Source organism: Stenella coeruleoalba, assembly GCF_951394435.1.
Source record: "Stenella coeruleoalba genome assembly, chromosome: X".
In the NCBI taxonomy this organism is placed as follows: domain Eukaryota; kingdom Metazoa; phylum Chordata; class Mammalia; order Artiodactyla; family Delphinidae; genus Stenella; species Stenella coeruleoalba.
The window spans coordinates 69,092,102-69,116,033 of NC_137152.1; the positions used below are offsets into that span (position 1 = coordinate 69,092,102).

General features: G+C 35.2%; 1 protein-coding gene across 5 annotated transcripts in view; it reads left to right on the forward strand.

Moving 5' to 3' along the window:
- Nucleotides 1-23,932, forward strand: part of DACH2 (dachshund family transcription factor 2) — a 634,770-nt gene that overhangs the window by 583,101 nt on the left and 27,737 nt on the right. For 3 of the 5 annotated variants that reach the window (XM_079910014.1, XM_079910011.1, XM_079910013.1), the window contains 2 exons: nt 21,557-21,735; nt 21,831-21,978. In XM_079910014.1, coding sequence (XP_079766140.1) covers nt 21,557-21,735; nt 21,831-21,978 — 327 coding nt within the window. The remainder of the gene's footprint in view (nt 1-21,556; nt 21,736-21,830; nt 21,979-23,932) is intronic. The other 2 variants (XM_079910012.1, XM_079910015.1) reach the window with 1 other exon arrangement.

The following is a 23,932-nucleotide window of genomic DNA, read 5'->3' on the forward strand; positions in this document are numbered from 1 at the left end:
CATTTAAGTTATTGTATTGTTCATCTCTGTTTGTTCTGTAGTTCTTCTAGGTCTTTGTTAAACGTTGCTTGTATCTTCTCCATCTGTGCCTCCATTCTTTTTCTGACATCTTGAATCATCTTTACTATCATTACTCTGAATTCTTTTTCATGTAGATTGCCTACCTCCACTTCACTTAGTTGTTCTTCTGGGGTTTCATCTTGTTTCTTCATCTGGGACATATTCCTCTGCTGTCTCATTTTATCTAACTTTCTGTGATTCCAGTTAGGCTGCAGCATTGTAGTTCTTGCTTCTTCTCTCTGCCTCCTGGTGGATGAGGCTGTCTAAGAAGCTTGTGCAGGTTTCCTGGTGAGAGGGATTGGACCCTGCTCACTTGTGGGTGGAGCTGGTCTTGTCCTTCTGGTGGGCAAGGCCATGTCAGGGGGTGTGTTTATCAGGCACCTGTTTATTCAGGAAGACTTGAAGCAGCCTGTCTCTTGATGTTTGGGGCTGTGTTGCCACCCAGTTGGTTGTTTGAACTGAGGAATCCCAGCCATGGAGCCTACAGGCTGTTGGTTGGGACCAGGTCTTGGTGAGAAAATGGTGGCCTCCAAGAGGGCTCACACCAGTGAGTACTCAGCACAGTACCAGTGCTGTCACTGACAGTATCCTTGTCCCCACTGTGAGCCACAGCCACCCCCCACCTCTACAGGATACCCTCCAATACTAACAGGTAAGTATGGCCCAGTCTTTTATGAGGTCACTGCTTTTTTCCCTGGGTCCTCGTATGCACGAGACCCTGTGTGCTTCCTCCAAGAGTGGAGTTTATGTTTGCCCCACTCCTGTGGAAATCCTGTGATCAATCCCCACTGGGCTTCATAGCCAGATTCTCTGGGGACCCCTCCTCCTCTTGCCAGACCCCCTGGCTTGGGAGCCTGATGTGGGGCTCAGAATTTTCACTCCTGTTGGAGAATTTCTGTGGTATAATTGTTCTCCAGTTTGTGGTTCACCCACCTGGCATGTATGGGATTTCATTTTATCACTATTGCACCCCTCCTACCATCTCGTCATGGCTTCATCTTTGGATGTAGGATATTTTTTTTTGGTAGATTCCAGCATTTTTTTTTCTCAGTGGTTTTTTAGCAGTTAGTTGTGATTTTAATGTTTCCATAAGAAGGGCTGAGCTCACATTCTTCTATTCTGCCATGTTGTCTCCAGCTTCTGCTTACCTATTTTATATAGTAGTTTGTATCTCTTAATCCCATACCCCTAATGTGCCCTTCCCCCTTCCTTCTCTTTGCTGACAACCACTAGTTTCTTTTTTATATCTGTGCATCTCTGTTTTGCTATATACATTCACTTGTATTATTTTTTAGATTCTACATATAAGTGTTATAATACAGTATTTGATATTCTCTTCCTGACATATTTCACTAAGCACAATACCCTCTAGGTGCATCCAAATTGTTGCAAATGGCAAAATTTTATTCTTTTTTTAGGGCTGAGTAATATTACATTGTATATATATACCACATCTTCTTTATCCATTCGTCTGCTGATGAACATTTAGGTTGCTTCCATATCTTGGCTTTGTAGAAAATTCTGCTATGAAGATTGTGGTGCATGTTTCTTTTCAAATTAGTGTTTTCATTTTCTCTAGATGTATGCCCAAGAGTGGAATTGCTGGATCTCTGGATCTAGCCCATCTATCTCCAGCCCCACACCTTACCAGGATGATAACTGCCATCACATCCTGAGGAAATATGTGACTGTAGTCCACATCAAATCTAGCCCTCTCACCATAGTCACTGGGTACACAGAGTCTGCATAGGGACACTAGCACATAAGAACACCCATTCAAGACCGCAATAGATAACTGTTTCACCCAAATTCACAGAGGCAGAGAAAGTTAAACAAAATGAAAAGGCAATGGAACTATTCTCAATTGTAAGAGCAATAGAAAACCCATGAAAAAATAAATAATGAGAAAGAAATAAACAATTTACCAGATAAAGAATTAAAACTATTGGTAATAAAACTGTTAACTGCATTAGAGAAAATAATGGATCTAAATACACATAATTTTAACAAGGAACAAGGAAATATTAAAAAATTCTAATTATGAATGAAGAATTCAATAGTAAAATAAAAAACACACTAGAAAGATTGAATAGCCGACTAAATTATTCAGAAGAACACATAAGTGATCTAGAAGAGAATAATGGAAATCACCCAATAACAGCAGCAAAAAGTAAAACTAATTGAAAAAGTGAAAACAGTTTAAGAGATCTCTAAGATAACATTAAGCATACCAACACTCAAATGATAAGGGTGCCAGAATGAGAAAAGAAAGACAGGGTTTGAAACTGTATTTGATAAAATTATGGCTGACAATTTCCCAAGCTTGAAGAATGAAACAGTATCCAGGTACAAAAGCTGAGGGTCCCAAACAAGAAGAACTCAAACAGACTCACAACAAGACATATCATAATTAAATGGCAAAAGTTAAATATAAAGAATTCTAAAGGCAGCAAGAGAAAAATAGAGTCATTTACAAAGAAATCCATATAAGGCTATCAGCTGATTCCTCTACAGAAACTTTGCAGGCCAGAAGGGAGTGTCATGAAATATTCAGAGTGCTGAATGGGAAATCCCTGCAACCTAGGATTCTCTATCCAGAAAGATTATCATTTAGAATAGGAGGAACATAAACAACAAGGATTTACTGTATAGCACAGGGAACTATAGTCAATATCTTGTAATAACCTGTAATGTAAAAGAATTTTAAAAAAGAATATAGATATAGATATATACACATATTTATGTATAACTGAATCACTTTGCTTTACACCTGAAACTAACACAATATTGTAAATCAACTGTATTTCAATTAAAAACAATAGAAGGAGAGATAAAAACTTCTCAGCCAAGCAAAAGCTAAAAGAGTTCAACAATACTAAACCTACCCTAAAAGAAATGTTGAAGGGTCATCTGTAAAGGGAAATGAAGTAAGAATCTATAGTAAAGGGAACATCCCACTAGAAAAGACAAGTATAAAGTAAGGATTGAAGATCACCCACTTAAATAGGCCAGTATGTAGATTAATAGACACAAAATTATAAAAGCAACTATAACAACAATAAACAGTGATGGGATAAATATGAAGATGTAAAATATGACATCAAAAACACAAAATGTGTGTGGGGGGGTAAAAAATATTGACCTCTTAGAATGTGTTTGAACTTAAATGCATTTATTTCTTTTGTCTTAGGAGACAAATCCAAAAAAAAAATTCTACAGTTTATGTCAAAAAGTGTTTTGCCTGTATTTTCTTCTAGGAACTTTAGTGTTTTGGGTCTTATGTTTAGGCCTCTAATCAATTTTGTGTTTATTTTTGTATACGGTGTGAGGAAATTTTCTAATCTCATTCTTTTACATGTAGCTATCCAGTTTTCCCAGCACCACTTACTGAAGAGACAGTCTTTTCTGTATTGTATACTCTTGTCTCTTTTGTTGTAGATTAATTGACAATAAGTGTGTGGGTTTATGTCTGGGCTCTCAGTTACCTTCCATTGGTCTGTGTGTCTGTTTTTGTGCCAGTACCATGGTGTTTCAATTACTTTAGCTTTGTAGTATTGTCTGAGTTCAGGGACCATCATACCTCCAGCTTTGCTCTTTTTTCCTTAAGATTACTTTGTATGTTCAGCGTCTTTTGTGGTGCCATATAAATTTTAGGATTATTTATTCAGTTCTGTGAAAAATGTCATGGGTATTTTGATAGAAATTGTATTAAATCTGTAGATTGCTTTGAGTAGTATGTACATCTTAACAATATTTATACTTCTAATCCAAGATAATAGGATATATTTCCTTTTTTTTGTATCATTATCAAGTTCCTTTATCATTGTCTTATAGTTTTCAGAGTATAAGTCTTTCACCACCTTGGTTAAGTTTATTCCTAGGTATTTTATTCTTTTTGGTGTGATCTTGTATTTTATTCTTGCTTTCTGTTTGTGATAGCATTTTATTAGAAAGCAACAGATATTAGTCTTGTGTCCTGAAACTTTACTAAATTATTAGTTCTAACACTTTCTTTGTAGATACTTTAGAGTTTTCTTTATATAGTATCATATCATCTGCAAATAGTGACTGTTTCACTCCTTCCCTCCAGTTTTACATATTCCCAGTTTTCATCCTTCTCCTTACCAATTTGGATGACTTTTATTTCTTTTTCTTGTCTGACTACAGTGTCTAGGATATCCAATTTTGTGTTAAATAGAAGTAGAGAGAGTGGCATCTTTGACTTGTTCTTGATTTTAGAGGAAAGGATTTCAGGTTTTCACAGCTGAGTATGATGATAACTGAATTTGTCATTATTGGGCTTTATTATGCTGAGCTATATTCCCTCTATACCAACCTTGATGAGAATTTTTATCATGAATGGATGCTGAATTTTGTCAAATGCTTTTTCTGTATCTTTTGTAGTGATCATGTAATTTTTTTTTCTTTTTCTGGTACGCGGGCCTCTCACTGTTGTGGCCTCTCCTGCTGTGGAGCACAGGTCCTGGATGCACAGGCTCAGCAGCCATGGCTCATAGGCACAGCTGCTTCACAGCAAGTGGGATCCTCCCAGGCCGGAGCATGAACCCGTGTCCCCTGCATCAACAGGCGGACTCCCAACCACTGCACCAACAGGGAAGCCCCGATCATATAATTTTTATACTCCATTTTGTTAATGTGGTATATTACATTGATAGATTTACAAGTATTGAAGCATTCTTGCATCCCTGGAATAAATCCCCCTTGATCATGGTGTATGACCCTTTTATATATTGTTGGATTATTTTGCTAATATTTTGTTAAGGATTTTTGCATCTATAGTCATCAGACATATTAGAATGTAATTTTATTTTTTTGTATTGTCTTTGTCTGGTTTTGATATCAGGGTAATGGTAGCCTCATAGATTGAATTTGGGTGTGTTCCATCCTGTTCAATTTTTTAGAGTAGTTTGAAAAGTATAGGTACTAGCTTTTCTTTATATGCTTGGTAGAATTCCCCAGTGAAGCCATCTGTTCCTGGATTTTTGTGTGCTGGGATTTTTTTTGTTTTTTTTTAAAATAATTCAATTTCTCTACTAGTGATAGGTCTGTTCAAATTGTCATTTTCTTCTTATTTCAGTCTTTGTAGGTTTTATGTTCTAGAAATTTTCCCATTTCTTGTATGTTGTCCAATTTCTTGGCATATAATCATTCACAGTATTGTGTTATGATTTTTTGTATCTCTGTGTTATCAGTTTTTATTTCTCCCCTTTCATTTCTTATTTTGTTTGCTTAGGCCCTTTTTTTTTTCTTGATAAGCCTGGCTAAAGGTTTATCAATTTCGTTTATCTTTCCAAAAAAAAAAAAACAAGCTCTTGGCATCATTGATCTTTTCTATCATTTTTATCTCTATTTTATTTAATTTATTTATTTCCTCTCCTGTCTTTAGTATTTTATTTATTTCCTCTCCAATCTTTATTATTTCCTTCCTTCTGCTGACTTTGGGCTTTGTTCTTCTTTTCCTAATTCCTTTAGGTGATAGGTTAGGTTGCTCATTTGAGATTTTTCTTGTTTCTTAAGTAAGCCTGTATTGCTATAAACTTCCCTGTTAGAACTGCTGTTGATGTGTCCCATAGATTTTTAAAATTCGTGTATTCATTTGCATTTCATTCTTGAAGTACTTTCTGACTTCCTCTTTTATTTCTTCATTGAACCATTGTATTTTTATGTAACATGTTCTTTAGCCTCCACATGTTTTTGATTTTCCCATTTTTCTTTCTGTAATTGATTCTTAGTTTTATACTGTTGTGGTCGGAAAAATGCTTCATATAACTTCTAATTCTTAAATTTGTTGAGACTTGTTTTGTGGCCTAGCATGCAGTCGATCCTGGAGAATGTTCCTTGTGCACTTGAAAAGAATGTGTATTCTGCTGTTTTTGTATGTAACGTCCTGTAGATATACATTAAGTTCAACTGGTCTATTGTTGCATTTAAGACTGTTGCCTTATTGATTTTCTGTCTGGATGATCTGTCCATTGATGTAAGTTGGGTGTTAAAATGCCCTATTATTATTGTTTTATTGTAAAATTTCCCTTTATATCTGTTAGTATTTGCTTTATATATTTAAGTGCTCCTGTATTGGGTGCATATATATTAATGGGTATAATATCCTCTTCTTGTGTTCATCCCTTTATCATTATATAATATTCTTCTTTGTCTTTTATTATAGATTTTGTTTTAAAGTCTATTTTTTTCTGATATCAGTATCATTATCGCTGCTTTCTTGTCTTTCTGTTTGCATGAGATATCTTTTTTCATCATGTCACTTTCAATGTGTGTGTCTTTAGCTCTGAAGAGAGTCTCTTTTAAGCAGCATAGAGATGGGTCTTTTATTTATCCAATAAGCCACGCTATGTCTTTTGATTTATTCTGTTGACATTTAAAGTAATTATTGATAGGTATGTACTTATTGCCATTTTATTACTTGTTTTCCCATTGTTTTTCTAGTTCTTCTCTGTTCTTTTATTTTTCTTTTTGTTTCTTCTCTTGTGTTTCGATGATTTTCTTTAGTGGTATCCTAGTGTTCCTTTCTCTCTAGTTTTTGTGTATATGTTGAGTACCATGGGGTTCATATATGTTGATCTATAACTGTATCTACCTGTTTTAAGAAGATAATCCTTTAAGTTCAAACACATTTTTAAAGATCAATGTTTTTTACTCCTCTCCCCCACAGTTTGTGTTTTGATGTCATATTTTACATCTTCGTGTTTATCCCTTTACTGATTATTGTACTCATAGTTAATTTTACAATATTTTGACTTTTAATTTTCACACTAGCTTCTTTAAATTGTAGATCCTCAGCCTTTACCATATATTTGCCTTTTTATAGTGGGGTTTTTACTTTCCTATGTATTTTTACTTTTTGTTATAGCCTTTTCTTTCTTTCTTTTTTTTTTTTTTTTCTTTAGGGAACATCTTTAACATTTCTTTTATGGTAGGTTTAACATTGATGAGCTCTTTTAGTTTTTGCTTGTCTGAGAAGTTCCTTGTCTCTCCTATCCTAAATGAACATCTTTCTGGGTAAAATATTCTAGCTTGCAGGGTTTTCCCTTTCAGCACTTTAAATATATCATGCCACTTCCTACTGGCTTGCAAAGTTTCTGCAGAAAATCAGCTGATAGCCTTATGGGAATTCCTTTGTGTATGACTCTTTGCCTTTCTTTTGCTGCCTTTAGAATTCTCTCTGTCACATTTGCCATTTTAATTGTGACATGGGTCTCTTTGGATTTATCTTGTTTGGAAATTCCTATGCTTCCTGTAGCTGGATATCTCTTTCCTTCTTTGGGTATGGGAAATTTTCAGCCATAATTTTATCAAATATATTTTCAATGCCCTTCTTTCTCTCTTCTCCTTCTGGGGAAACAGAATGTTAGTATGCTTGGTGTTATTCCAAGATTTCTTTTACTGTTCTCACCTTAACTTTTTTTCCTTTTTGCTGTTCCCTTTGGATGATTTCCATTATTCTATCTTCCAGATCACTTATATGTTCTTGTGTATCACCTAGTCTGCTATTAATTCCTTCTAGTGTGTTTTCCATTTTAGTTATTGCATTTTTCAGCTCTGACTGGTTATTTTTTGTATTTTCTAGTTCCTTATTTAAATTCCTACTGTGTTTATCTATTCTTTTCTCTAATTCAGTTAGCATTCTTATTACTAGTGCCTTGGATTATTTACCTGGTAAATTGTTTATTTCTGTTTCATTATTTGTTTTTTCAGGGTTGTTTTCTTGCTCTTTCAGTTGAAACCAATTCCTCTATTATCTTATTTTGCTTAACTTTCTCTGTCTTTATGAAATTAAGTAAAACAGATACCTGGATGAGGTCTTGAAGGGTGTCCTTATACTGTCTGCTTGTGCCCAGTAGCTTTAGACATGAACTTCAGTCATGTCTTTCCCCCAGGGTGTCCTGGAAGCTATTACCTTGGTAAGAGGTGAAGCTGGAGATGGAGGGACTAGGGCCAGAGCCAGGCATGAGCTGGGGCTGCCCCTCTACTAAGTGGCTTCACTGCCCTATCAGGTGCAGGGTCAGGTCTCAAGTTGCTGGATCTGAAGCCCTGAGATTCGGGTCTGAGCTGACTCTTTTGCACTCAAGTGTGTTCCCTCTCCCTTCCCAGCCCTGGCACCCTTGCCCCTGAGAGGAGCAGTGCAAGAGCAAGAGATGTTCATGTGTGTTCTGGGCATCTCATTGTGCATGGCCTATGGCAGTCAAGCCACAGATAGAGGTCAGGGCTATTTCTGACGCACTGCCTGTATAAGCACCAGCAATGGCTGCCCTGCCACACTAGATGCCTTTTTGGGTCTGAGCCCCCTTTGTCCCTCACAGCAAGTCTCTCCCATTGGCCTCTGCTGCCTCTGCTCTGGTGTGGAACTGCACTGCAGGGTAGGCAGGGTCTGTGTGGGCTCTCAGCATGTGTCAGGTCTCAGGCTGTGGAAGTTCAGCCACAAACAGATGTCAGGGCTGCTACCAATGTACTCCCTATATAAGTACCAATAATGGCTGCTCTCACCCTGCTCAGACACAACTTTGGATCTTAGCCAGTTCTGTTTCACAGCTGAGCTCTTTCCTTGGTCAGGCATCCCTTGCTCCAGTGTGGCTCTGTTTCACAGCTGAACTCTTTCCTTGGTCAGGCAGCCCTTGTTCCAGTGTGGAGCTACAATGTGAAGTAAGCATGGCTAGAGCTCTCTCATGGCTCAGGCTAGGGTGTATGCTGCTATGGTCACAGGAAACCAGTCAGCCTCCTGTGTAGTTTTAGTCTGCCCTCTCTGCCCTGTTTCGTGAGCAAGCATATGTGTGTGTGCTCCTCACAAGCAGAGTTTAAGCTTCCCACAGCCCTCCTGTTGCTCTCACCAGGACTCTTCCTCTGACCAGCCAAGGGAGCCATCTTTCCTGTGTCGACCCCAGGACTGGGGTGCCCAGTATGTGACTTGAACTGCTCACTCCCCAGGGAGGATATCCACTTGCATAATCTCCCTTTCCCTCTGAATCCCCTCCCTAGGACACAGGTTCCAACCTGATCACTTCTCTTCGCTTCCTACCTTATCATGTGTGTATCTTTCTTTCAGCCTTGCTTGTACAGGAGTCCTTCTCCCAGTTTCCAGTTAGTTTTCATTGAGAAGTGTTCCACTTGTAGATATATGTGTGATGTGTTTGTGGAGGAAAGTGAGTTACTGAACCATTTTGATCTCCTTCCCCTCCTTTTACGTGTCTTGAATGTTAGGGAAGAATACACACACACATATGCATACACACATACACTTAACATTTCCTGTTCACAAATATGGAAATGAAATCTATGAGGCCTGAACAGAGGCAACATGTAACAGTGAAGAACTTAATTTTTAAATAATTCATAAGATTTTCTTAAAAAAATGAAAAAGCATAAAAACAAAAACATATATTCCAAAATTCAATTCCCCAAATCCAGAATTTAGGACTTTACTGTCTTTGCTTCTAAGTTAAACTCTAAGTAAACTACCATGAAGAGTGCATAGGTCATTTTTCCCTACTTTGACTCATTTCAACTTTACAGAAATACACAGCACATTGAGTATGTAAAATGTCATTTTTCTTTGCTAAATTATAGTCATCAACCAATACCTCATGCAGAAATAGTAAAAGCTATGCTGAAGGAAAATGCATTTTTTGCCTTCGTTTTGGTAAATGTATTGTAATATTGCAAATTGGCAGCCAGATTATTCATTATCATATTAGCATACATATTGCAATGCACTTAAAATCTTTTAAAATTAAAGAACAAGGCTTGTGAAAAATCAAGGAAATTATAAAGAGTTTGAGCTATAGTGTATAAGAAGACTATTCTATTCTAGCTCTTAAAATTATTTAAACAAGTGCTTTGGGAAGCCATTGCCTTTATAAGGTTTTTAAGATATTTACAGCAAAACATTTTTCCCTGTGATAGAATTTTTCAAAGTACTAAGATATCATGGAGAAATATATTTTCTAACAGTTTTATGGCTCCCTAGATACATTCCCTACAAGCGTTGTACCTGCTTGGACACAAACAGTATTACAAAAAGGCCATGTCATTTGAAAAGGGTATACAGCTTTGAAAGGGTATATGCAACATACTAATGGGAATGCCAGTATCATTAGTGTAATACAGTTTTAAGACATGTCTTTTATTATAGTGGACCTGAGTAATTTGTTCCTGTCTTATATTTCTATTTTATTAGAGGTATTTTACATCTGTGGAAACACTACTACTGTGTGTCTTTACTTCTTGGCTTCAGAGGATGGCATAGGATATGCTATTTAAGAAGTCTAAGCAGGGAAAGACATAATAGCAGAATTATCCTTTTTAAAATGTTTTATTTCATTGAAAAGTAAATAATAAATATTATCTGGGACCTGAAAATTCAGCCTCTATATACTTTAAATGTTTGGAAGGGCTTACAAAGTTTAAAAAGCTATGAGGTGTTGTTAATAGAATTTTGCTAACCGTAGAGCCCACTTTCTAGGCAAATGGGAAAGGTAACACATATTATAAGTATCCAGATAAGAAAGTATCTCATGGGATGTTGTAAGCAATAAATATACATTAATGTCTAAACTTGAATAGCATATTGTGTTGCCTTTACCCTCTGAAAGTTTTTCTTAAAGCATCAGATATTCTCACAGACAGTGTTAAATTAGATTCGATGGTTACTTGGGTTATTAGTACATTCTCCCAAGAAACTGTAATACAGATTTTTCTTGACAATCACAGGCTAACTATAGCACATTTCAGTATCTGTTAATACAGGTGTTTTAACTGAAGGTAGGATGGAATCCATTGTCAGTAACCAAAAGTAGGAAGTGATTTCAATATTGTATAAAAATATGGTATTTTCATACTGGAAAATTGCCAAGTGGGAACTGAATAATGGCTGGGAGGTGACAATGGACCCAGAGGCAGTGAGCAAAATGATTTTCCCTAGTGATCAATTCAGATTAGGAAAATGACAATCTCTGAAGGAACTGGATGAATACAGCTGCTCAGGGGATGGAGCCATGTTCCTTAAAGCCATCCAAAGCAAATGTGAAGACATGTGCAGGTCAAATGCAGAAATGGCTAATATATGGTACTAAAATGAATATAATTTCATTGGAATCGAATGTTATAATGTTGCTCCTTAAAGCACTTTATCCAAATAAGTGAATCATAAAAGAAAACAATTTCATAGAATTGGAATCTAGAACAGAAAGTTTGGGCAATATATTCAAGTCTGATTACAACACATTCATAATGCAAGATATTAGGTATTATTTCTTCATTTCTTTTTTTTCCTGTTTATTCTCACTACATGATTCCTCTGTCTGAGTTCATAATATTTTAAACATTCATAGAAATAGAAAATGTTAGAGAACTGCATTTAATATTAACTGTTTGTTTTTGTTGGGCTTTGTGCAAAGTGAATCTTAAAAATATAATTTTTCCTCAAAAGAAATATCATTGATATATCATTGATTATGAGTGTTATGAGTATGTATTAGGTTGGGATCAGATAAGGAAAGAAAAAGGAGAAAATCAGAGGGACCTAAACTGTCACTGGAAGTTGAGATCTGAGAAATTACCTGAAAAGTTCTGATCAGTTTGTGCAGTATTATAGTAATCTTGATCACCCAAACAATTATTCGCTTTGTTTCACGCTTTGAATATATATAGTAAATATATATATATATATATATATATATATATTTGCAGGCTATTAAAAACATCAAACTCTATTTTGTCTGCATAGGCCCAGTTTCAGCATAGACATAGTCTTATAATTCTAAATATTATATTCAGTGAACTTTTTAGATTTTTTATTCAGACTAGAGCTCTTATGATAGAAGGTGAAAAAAATCCTCAAGTACCAGGGTTATTAGTGAAAGTGAAAAATACCTGCAGTGTTTCGGCTTCAACATCTGCCATTCCACATGGATCCATAAATATTTGTAACAGATAGTAGGTGAAGGAATTTCAATGTTAATAAAATAAGGCTGAATTTGGCAGGAATATTTAAGATAGATTTTTCCTGTTTTTTTTTTTTTTTTTTTTTTTTTTTTAGTAGAAAGCACACTTATTTTAAACTTGCAATTCTCCACGGGAATATAAATGTAGCCTCAATTAAACTTAAGAGAAAAAAATATGACTCAAATTATGTGAATCTAAAGTCTTCCAACTACCTTGGAACTAATCTGAGAGATTTTAGTTACAAAACTGCAAGTTTGTTTTTGTCTGGTTATTAGGAAAACAAAATACAATGCTACAAAATCTTAATTAATGGTAGCTACATTAACTAAATCTTTCAATCAATTTACCATAAGAAATTTAAAGAAAAAGAAATTTCATGGGCGAGTCAGTGTACATTTAGTTCAATCATTTTTCTTAAGCATTCCATATTTAGAAGGCTAGCATAGTTTCAGATTTAGCCAATTTTTACTAAGGGCCTACTATATGCTAAGTACAGTGTTAGGTGCTTCCACGTTCGTTTTCTCATTTAAAACTCCCACAAACACTCTGAAGTAGTTCTTCCTATTCTACAAATAGGGACACTGAAGTTTAGAGGTGTAACATTCGAAGACACAGAGAGATTCAGTCATGTTCATTGTGTTTTAAGTAGAACAACAGAATCATACATTTTAGTCAAAAAAAAAGTTAAAATAAGAAACTGGGTGTATCTGGTGATTAACCTTTCAGTAACTATTGAAGTTACTGTGAATGATACATTTGTGAAAACTTTCCAATTGATTGAGATTTCTAATACAATTATTAGAGGAAATCACTACAAGACTCTTCAATTTACAAATCTGTGAACTCATAATTTACACCACAATACCAGGCACAACTTACTCAAGTAAGTGTTTCTGATAAAAGTCACTAAGTTAGATGTGAATATTGAAATAGAAGAGAGTAAAATTGAAACAAGTTCCACAGCCTAACTAGAAATGTAGATGAGGAAGAGGCAATGTTAAAACACAAAAGAAGTGCTTCCCTGATGGCGCAGTGGTTGAGAGTCCGTCTGCCGATGCAGGGGACAGGGGTTCGTTCCCCGGTCCGCGAAGATCCCACACGCCGCGGAGCGGCTGGGCCCGTGAGCCATGGCCACTGAGCCTGCGCATCCAGAGCCTGTGCTCCACAATGGGAGAGGCCACAGCAGTGAGAGGCCTGCGTACCGTAAAAAAAAAAAAAAAATGGCACACTAATTTGTTCTAGTGATGAAGTTTACCCCTCCCTGTTCCCTTGGTTATACCTTATGAATTATTTTATTATTATTATCATTTTACCAAAAATCTTGTTCACCAGATGGTATAGGCACTCATAGCAATAGACAATATCTAAAAATAGCATTGCGCATTTGGTGAAGGTTGTTGAATTGAGCATTATTAATAGATACCTGCTTCTTTGATAAAACTTCAGAGGTTTCCAAAGGAGAAGCAACAGTTTTGATGGTCTTAATGCCAACATTACACAGAAAATGAAAACTGAAAATTGCAATGCTTTGCTCTAATAATTAACATTTATTTTAAAGAAAATTCAGTTTTGTAAAATAATTAAATTAAATGATCAGTGTCATTTTGAACTGGCTAGGTTTACAATAGTGTAGTCATTACGATTCCAAAACTCAACTATTAGAAAAACTCTTAATTTTTTTCTATTATAAAAATATGGTGCCTCAGTGCCTCAATTTTTTATTTCCTAGCTGAAACAGAAAAATCAGTATATATTCTCACCAATGTGTGTGCATGCATGTTTGTGTGTCTGACAGAGACAGAGACAGAAGAGAAGAGGAGAGATAATTAATGAATAAAAGAATGTTCTCAATTTTATATCATTGGTACTGTGGAAACATCAAAAATATAAATATTCACAGACTATAAGCAGGTATTATTACAGAGTTATTAGTGAGCATATAAATATAAATGTCAAACCTGTATAATTATCTACATATTCCTCATTACAGAGTTTATAGGAGGTGACAAATTATAAACTGTTATATAGACTGTTCTTGCCAAGTTCTCCATGACAGTATCATTCTGATTTTAAATCATCTTTAATTTTTAATCTTAACCCTACCAAAATACCCACTTTCCATCTTTCATGGATACAAGGAAATAGTACTCAAGTTGCTTATGTTAAATTCATCCTTGGAAAAGTATTTTGCTTTTACCTGTATAGACTCACTAATTTTTTTTTTTACTGTTTTGTTTCCTGATTCTATGTTGCAAATAGGTTCCATTATACATTTTTTTTTCAGTGCAATGTAAATTGGTTTTCAGAATCTCTAGGTCTGTAGAACAGGCTAGTTGATGTATCTCTAATTTTATGCAATTTTTTGAAGCTGTGAAAATACGTACTTAAAATTAGGTAACATTTTGAAATTTCTTAAAATGGCAAAGACAACTATTTTAAAAAGGTACTATAATAGGAAGCAATATTAATCATCTTTAAATGCAGCAAAATTTGCTTTTATATAGCTCAGTGGTTTCTCAAACTGTGGTCCCCACACCAGGAACATGAAACATCAACTGGGCACTTAGGAATTCCAGTTGCTAGGCCCTATCCTAGACCTACTGAATCAGAAACTTTGGAAGTTGGGAATGATTTTTTAAAGACCTTCAGGACACTCTGATGTATGATAAAGTTTAAGAACCACTGATGTTAAGGTACTTGATAAATAACTTGTTCCCTTGTACCTTCTACTGATCCACTCTACTCAGATATGTTAACTAAGTCAAAAAAAAACTTAGTGATTTTAAAGTTAGCAACTGAACTGCCAGGTCAAAGCAGTAAATTTCTCTTCCTGATTTGTGCCAGATTAAGGAGAGAGCTTTCTTCCCTGGTTGATGGAAAGGATTGCACATTTCCCAGCAGGGAAACAAAATGAAAAATCTGCTTTACAGCCTCTGCAGTTAGCTAGATAACTGAACCCCTAGTAAGGGTAAAAGTGGGGTTATATTAGAACCATGAGACCATTTTACAGATAAACCAGGGCAATGAAACATTGTCCCCTGGAAGGGTAAGCTGATTGATGGAAATATGTGCACTCTCCCCCATTTTTACTAAACACATCTCTTTAAAACATCAACTTCCTTCCCACTTTACCTCTATGCCCACTCCTGCCTCCTGTTTGCCAATTTCTAATGTAAACTCTTACATACTAACTTTTCACTCATTTAATGTTCTTCTCTCTGCAGCCTTTTTCACAGAGGTAGCCAGGCTTGTTTTCTGGAGAAGGGACTTGTACATGCCTCTGGTGCTGTTTGGTTGTTTATATTAGAAATTCTTGTCTGTCTTGCAGTTTTTAGATGAAATTCTAGTCTCTGTATGAAACTTCTTTCTATTCCAAGTCCCCAGCCGTTTTCTATTTCTAAGCTCTAGAAAATACAGATGTACTTCAAAAAAATCAGTCAAGTTTGCTTTATCTTTGACACAATAATACATCATCTCAAAGATGATAAGAAAGTATGTGTATGGGCCAGAAAGATTTATACTTTTACTATCTTTAGTCCTCAAAGGACTATGATATGCAGACAGGTTAAATAAATATACAGTAGTCATCCTTTAATAACTATATCAACTATTTTTCAAAATTGTAATATTTCAGTTTATCACAATATCTGTAAACTATAGTAATCATTTATTTTATTGGAAAGGCTAAGAGTTGATAAGAAACTCTTTACCTTGATCCCCTCTTTCTTCCTTGCTTTCACCACATACTTGTAAAAAACTTAAAATTACATATTCATGTATTTATATAATTTTACCTTTTTGGAATAAAAAGAAAAAAATGGAATCAGTCTGATAATCAGGAATCTTACCTCACGCTTTAAGATTATTGGTACATATCTAAAATCATTACAATTGTTGAAGACCCTAGACAGTTACTATTCTAAATGCCAAGAAGATAGCAATGGGAAATAAAAAACAGGAAAAGTCCCCACTTTCATGGAGAGTATATTGTAGTAAAATGAAATGTAACAAAAATAGTGAATAAATAAGTTATATTGTATATTAAGTGGTGATAAATTTTATAGAAAAATTCATGTTAAGGGGATGGAAATAAGGGTGCAGGCTGCAGTGTTAAATAATGTTTGGTGTAAGTTTCACTAATAAGGTGATATTTGAGCAAAGAACTGAAGCCAGGAACCTGAAATTAAATGCACAAGAAGTCTAAAACATACCTTGTAAAGTACTGTGTTAGTTCTACATCACTGATTTGATCTTATTGTCTTATTAAGCATATTAACTCTCTAGAAGTTTAGTACAGAAAGGGAGATCTAGTGAACTGTTCATTCATTGAGATTTTCCTATGTAATTTTGAAACAGCAGTTCTCAACCAGTATTGACGTTTGGGCCAGATAATTCTTTGGTGGGGATGGAGACAGAGGGCAGGGCATCCCTGGCCTCTACCATTAGATGCCAGTAGCACACACCCCTACCTCCTCGGTTTTGACAGTCAAAAATGTCTCCAGCCGCTGCCAGATGTCCTCTGGGCAGCAAAATTGCCCCCAGTTGAGAACTACTGACCTTGACTTAGGAAGACTCCTCAGGCCTTTTATAACTGAGAAAGTAACATTAGCTTAATTTAGGGTGAAGCCAGGCTCATCTAGTTATTACCTAGAAGAGGATCTTTCCAACATGTCTTTCATGAGGTGTTAGTGGATGCTTAGGTGGTCAAATATGTTACTATGTTCTCTTCCACTCCTGGGAATTTTCAATTAACAATTTATTTGACAAACATTTATATTGCATTTACTTTGAGTAACTTTACAAATTTTAGCTTATTAATCTTTATAACAACCCTATAAGAGCGGTATTATTATTATCCTAACTTTACAGATGAGTAACTTGAGACACAGAAAGATTAAGGAATTTTTCCAGGGGCTAGCAAATCATAGAGCAGGGTTGCAAACATAGGCAATCAGGCTCCAACATCTTATATTCTTTGTCACTATGCTCTCAGCTATCTAATTTAACATGTGACATATGTTAATATTTAGAATTAGCATTTTAAAGGCTCTGAGATATTCTGATTTAATGCATTTAGCCAATTTGGGGATCTAGTTTTTCTTTTCCAAATTTGATGATGGCAACACTTGAGTCATTGTTCAACTCAGACCATGAACACTTCCTCATATTCATGCAGGTCACATAATTTCACAGCAGTTGGTCATTTTGTTGTTGTTATTGTTCCTCATTTTGGAAGAGGGAAGCAGGTGTCTTGCTTGTGCTGAATGTAATACTAATGACACCAACAAAGGAGAGTCCCCTGGGCCAGATTTATTTAGGGGAAAGCTCTTAAATCAAATAATGAAATATAATTTATTTGTTAAAGAATGAAAATTGATGACCTGGTAGGTGGCTGTATCTTTCCACTGCTGAGTGAGTCTGCTGTGTTCAGTTTCCATTCCTGTATCAAAATCCTCAAAGCCCATGGGAAAGAGGAAAGACTTAACCCAATGTAAAGGTGGGAAAACAAGCCCTAGAGTCATACAGAAAAGTTCCAGCATCCTTGACTTTAATTTTTAGGGGGACTTTTCCATCCTGAGCATTTACCATATGGTTTATCTTTTTTTTTCTACAAATACACTTGTCAACTTTTGTATCTATTCATCTGGGCCCTAGGTAAGAACTTAAAATTAAAAGCTTGTTCTCTAAATGGATTTCCAAGTGCTATTACAAAGTATGGCAGGTTTAACAAACAAGTTCAATAAAAGCAGTCTCAAATTTGCTTCAATAAATTAAGAGGTTGCTTATACCCTCAGCTAGATAACAGTTGTCCTATCTTTATCTTTTAGGTTATGACATTGCTTCATATGTGTTGATAAAGATTTTAATATATACATTTTGAACACTAGCCTTTTAAATCAAAATGCTCCGTCAAAACCCTTTCTCCCTGGATTACAAAGAGATGCTCTTATTTCACTGACAATCTATATTTCTAGTACTTGCTTATATTTTATTTCATTGTCAATTAGGATTTCTCAATCCTACCTAATAAATCCCTACATAACGGTGCATCTATTTGAACTCTGAGGAAAATGTAGATGTCATTCAGATGTGAAAACTTATTACAAGATTGAAATAGATTTCTAATGCATTTATCATTCATTTTTGTAGCATGTGATTTAAATCAGAAAAAAAATGATGAATGGTTTGACAGTTTCCACTCATATACACCAAACATAATACACTTCGACTAGTTTTCGGCTATTATGGACCTTAACATGCAATGTGACCTTGGTCTGGAAAAGCATGTTTGGTTTGCACAGAAGCTTAATCGTAAGAAGTCATAAGTAGAATTCTTCTTCTTTATTGCCCTTTTCTAGGACTAGGAAATTTACTGTTTGTGGGACAGGTAAGATATGAACAATGGGCCAAACAGAGTCCAGGGTTATCTCATCCGTGTGAAAACTGCTGCTGAAAATCGATGTGACCTCTGCTACACTGTCATCCCAATTCCCACCCTCTGTGTCCTATTTGTCTTTTGGTAGAAGCTTAGATCTGTGTGCTGTCTCTATGTGTCTCTCTTGGGCCAGATTATCAAAATGAATCATTGCCTGCATACCTCTTATATTTCTATTTATTTTCCTGGTGTTGACTAGGTCTGATGAAATATGATTCTTCTTGCATTTGATCCTCACTGCAGCAAGCAGCACCTAATTCAGCTGTGTCTATCTCTTTAAAGAAGAGTAATACTATTTTGAAACTTCAGTCTTCTATATAGCGACATTACAAACCATAGACCATACAACCTGTCTTCATAGTCAATAGTAATCTTACTTTCAGCCAATTTAATGACATTTCATTCATCTCCAAATACAAGACTTCGGATGATTTTAATGTAGTTCCAATTTTGTTTTATGCATACCTAACATATTGCTTTCGTTTTTAGGTATTTTGTTTGTAGAATACCCTGATCACTGAGGTTACATGTGTGTGTAGAGTAATACATGACAAAAAATCCATAATTTTAAGAAGTCTCCCATGATGCAAAATATTTATTCAAGAGAATCATTATATTATCTCGGAATCAGCAAGAAGTCAATGTTCTCACTTTGTGGTGGTTTATTTTGTAAAAATAGATCTTCCAGGCTACATAAATTCATCTTTAAGATTTATAAACATAAATATAAAGATGTTGAACCTCCTCAATTATTATTAATATTGATAGATCATAATGAAGTCATTCTACCTATTCACTTAATGCACTCATGTGCAGAAGACAAAATACTAGCTAAGTACAGACTTCAAGTATCACAAATAAAGCAAAATATTGCTTCGTTAGCTGTTGAGAAATATCCCTTAGAGACATTAGAGCTGCTGCCTAAGACATATTTTAGAACTTATATTTTTAATGAGATATTTCCAATGTTCAAACCTTGTACTTGAAATAGATCACAGAACATGTGCTCACTCCCTCTGGAATACTTTGCCTCTTCCAAAAATACTACTGACAAAGAAGGAAGGGAAGGAAGGAGGGAGGGAGGGAGGAAGGAAGGAAGGAAGGAAGGAAGGAAGGAAGGAAGGAAGACATGTTCTATAAGAGGTTAGGGTTAATTTTACAAGCAAGTTGCATTTATGATCAAAATATTATTTGTAAGTTTTACTACAAAACAATTCCTGGGAATATGTTCATTATAGTTTCCTGTGCTAAAAGAAAATTAGCAGGCTATTTTTTGCATACTATTGAATTCTTTAAAACTGATAAACAAATACATTTTGTATTCAAATAAGGTGAAACTGTTGATTCTCTAAAATAATCATTAGCATTTTTATCCCTATAGGTTTTAGAAAATTAGAAATTGTAAAGGTGATCTCTATCAAGAGTATTTTATTCAGAGATAATGCTATCCCATTAAGTAATCTCACAGAAGTTCCAGCAATTGTATGCCACAGCTTCCCACAAAAGAAATCCCACAGCAAACCATGATGACTGTGAAATCAATAGGGCTCAAGACTCTGCTCACTAAATATATAGGCTGCTTGCAATTGAAAAATGAGTTCTAACTGTATGACAAATCCATATTCCTATCCCTACAAAGACTAGACCAATAGCTAGATTTTTGTTTTCAAACCATGTGAAAATTGGTTAGGTCTAGATTCAAGCCTAATTTTTTCCTGAATGAGTCTCAAAATATATGGGGTCACTGAAAATTTTTATGACCAGAGAGATACATATTTTCAAACATTGCTTGTGCTCAGTTACTGGTGAGTAGAGTAATTTTGTTTGAGGTGCTGTGATCAACTCATTGTGCACTGCTATTGAAGCCATTTAAGAATGCCAGGGTTTGTTTGGCTACATTCCAAGATTACCTCTGTAGCAGTTTATCTTTACATATATCAAAAAGGCCCCAATTCCTAATTACAGAGGAAACTTTGCTATCTGGTTCATACACCTCACAAAGATTTTCAACCGGAATTCAATTATATAGCCAAGTAGTTAGCTTCTCAAAATAAGAGGAGATTCCTTTTGTAATTAGATGTATCTGTGCAAAACAAATCTGAAATATCTTATTAGACAAAAATTCTATTGGTGTCTCTTCATATGAAGCTAAGAGGGAATCTCATGAAAGTAATTAGTGTGTGGGAGAAGTTAATATAAAAATATAAGGGGAGATAATATACACTTTGTGGTTTCACACATAGATGGTTATTTTTTTTCATAAGAAATATTCTTCAAAATAAAAGGTAACACTGGAAACAACCCAGATGCCAAACTAGTGAATGATTAGACAGACAGTCATGTATCCATGTAATAGAAAACTTATCAGCAATAAAAAGGAAAAAAACACTGATACATGCCACAACATGGATGAACCTCAAAAACATTATGCTAAGTGAAAGAAGACAAACACAAAAGATCACTTACGATATGAATCTATTTATGTAAATATCCAGAAAAGGCAATCCCATAGAGACAAAAAGTAGATTAGTGGTTGCCAGGAGCTGGGAATGGGAAAGGAGATTAATTGTAAATGGGCATGAGGGGTATTTTGGGGGTGATTGAGGTGTTCTAAAATAGATTTTTGGTAATGGTTGTACGATTCTGTAAATTTACTAAAACTCATCGATGCATACAATTAAAATAGATGAATTTTATTATATGTAAATTATACTTCAATAAAGGTGTTAAAATATGGAGATGATAGATATAGATAGATTTAAAGAGGAAAAAATAAAAAGCAATTAGTGTTTTACCAGGAGGTTATCTGATTATTTAATTTATAGATATTAATAAGCATGTCAAATTTGTTTCTCCAAATTTTATGCCAATTAGCAGTAAATGTTGGTTCATTTTTCACTGATTCTTTACTGAAACATTTATTTTGAGAAATGAGAGGCAGCTGGGAAATAGGTATGAATTCCAGTTATGAGTTTTCCATCATTTAGCTTTAGCAACAAAATCTTTATAGAGATAAAGGAAACATAGTGAAAATTTTGAGCTGTTAGTTTATGAACCTTCTGATATTAATTTTGTTTCTTGCAGAAGAGGTACCCGTTCAAATTCCAATGATGAAGTCACCCCTGGACAAGATCCAATTGACTCCTGGGCAGGCATTGCCTCCTGGATTCCCTGGACCATTCATTTTTGCTGATAGTCTGTCCTCTGTGGAGACTCTGTTGACCAACATTCAGGTCAACAATATTTCTATAAACAAAATAAATGTAATACAAGACATTAGCACCTACATAAATTATTTCATATTTGAGAAATTAAAACAGATAAGATGAACTGCATGTCATTTGCTGTATTTTGACAGGGTCTACTGAAAGTGGCTTTGGATAATGCTCACATCCAAGAGAAGCAGACTCAACAAGAGAAAAAGGAACTGCGAATGGAGCTCTATAGAGAGAGAGAAATTAGAGAAAACCTTGAAAGACAACTCGCAGTTGAGCTTCAAAGCAGAAGTAAGTTTAACAAGTTCAATATAAGTGAATAAGGTAAGACTGTGTTGGAGATATTTTCAGTAGTAATGGAAATATTCTCAGGGATAGCCAGGAACTGCTGAAAACAAATGACAAGCTAAGAATCAAATACTGTGTGCAATCCACAAGGTAAGATGTTTACACTATTTCTCTTTGTAATTAAACATAATGAGCAAGATCTACACTTCATTTTTGGAAACATGAATATTCTTAGTTATCTCAAAATTTCACAAAATACTCCTGGAGATATATATATATACATACATACATACATACATACATACATACATAGATAGATAGATTCAAACAATTCCTTATGTATTAAATGCTTACTCTTTTTCAAGAACAATATTAGATTCTGGTGTTAGAAGATAAAACTCAGTCCCTGTCCTTGAAAGATTTACATTTCAGAGGACTAGCACAACCAACCAGCTAATTATAAGACAAAGTGGAAAGAACAATGATGTACATCATATATGTTTATATAGAGAGGGGGGTAGTTAGCTCAGCCTGGTGGGGAATTGATGGTCAAAGAAGGTTTTCTGATGCTGACACTTGAACCTGAGTCTTGAAGAATCAGTAAGGCAAGAAAAGCATGAGAGTAAATGAGTGATCTGATCATTCTAGAACAATGAACATAGGCATGGAGGCAAGAAGCCTCAAACATGGTCAAATATATACAGTGTATTAATACCATGACTTTGAATTTTATGAAGTGAATGTTGGGGAATAATGCATAACAAAAGTAGAGGGTAAATTATAAAGGCCATTTTCTTTTTTTAACATCTTTATTGAAGAATAATTGCTTAACAATGGTGTTTAGTTTATGTTTATAACAAAGTGAATAAGCTATACATATGCATATATCCCCATATCTCCTCCCTCTTGCATCTTCCTCCCACCCTCCTTATCCCACCCCTCTAGGTGGTCACAAAACATCAAGCTGATTTCCTTGTGCTATGCAGCTGCTTCCCACTAGCTACCTATTTTACTTTTGGTAGTATATATGTCAGTGCCACTCTCTCACTTTGTCCCAATTACCCTTCCCCCTCTCCTCTACGTGTCCTCAAGTCCATTCTCTACGTCTGCATCTGTATTCCAGTCCTGCACCTAGGTTCTTCAGAACCTTTTTTTTTTTCAGACTCCATATATATGTGTTAGCATATGGTATTTGTTTTTCTCTTTCTGACTTACTTCACTCTGTATGACAGACTCTAGGTCCATCCGCCTCACTACAAATAACTCAATTTTGTTTCTTTTTATGGCAGAGTAATATTCCATTGTATATATATGCCACATCTTCTTTATCCACTCATCTGTCAATGGACACTTAAGTTGCTTCCATGTCTTGGCTATTGTAAATAGAGCTGCAATGAACATAGTGGTACATGATTCTTTTTAAATTATGGTTTTCTCAGAGTATATGCCCAGGACTGGGATTGCTGGGTGGTATGGTAGTTCTATTTTTAGTATTTTAAGAAACTTCCATACTGTTCTCCATAGTGGCTGTATCAATTTACATTCCCACCAACAGTGCAAGAGGGTTCCCTTTTCTTCACACCCTCTCCAGAATTTATTTTTTGTAGATATTTTGATGATGGCCATTCTTATTGGTGTGAGGTGATACCTCATTGTAGTTTTGAGTTGCATTTCTCTAATGATTAGTGATGCTGAACATCCTTTCATGTGTTTGTTGGAAATCTGTATATCTTTGGAGAAATGTCTATTTAGGTCTTCTGCCCATTTTTGGATTGGGTTGTTTGTTTTTCTGATATTGAGCTGCATGAGCTGCTTGTAAATTTTGGAGATTAATCCTTTGTCAGTTGCATCTTTTTCAAAAATTTTCTCCATTCTGAGCATTGTCTTTTCATCTTGTTTATGGTTTCCTTTGCTGTGAAAAAGCTTGGAAGTTTTGTTAGGTCTCATTTGTTTATTT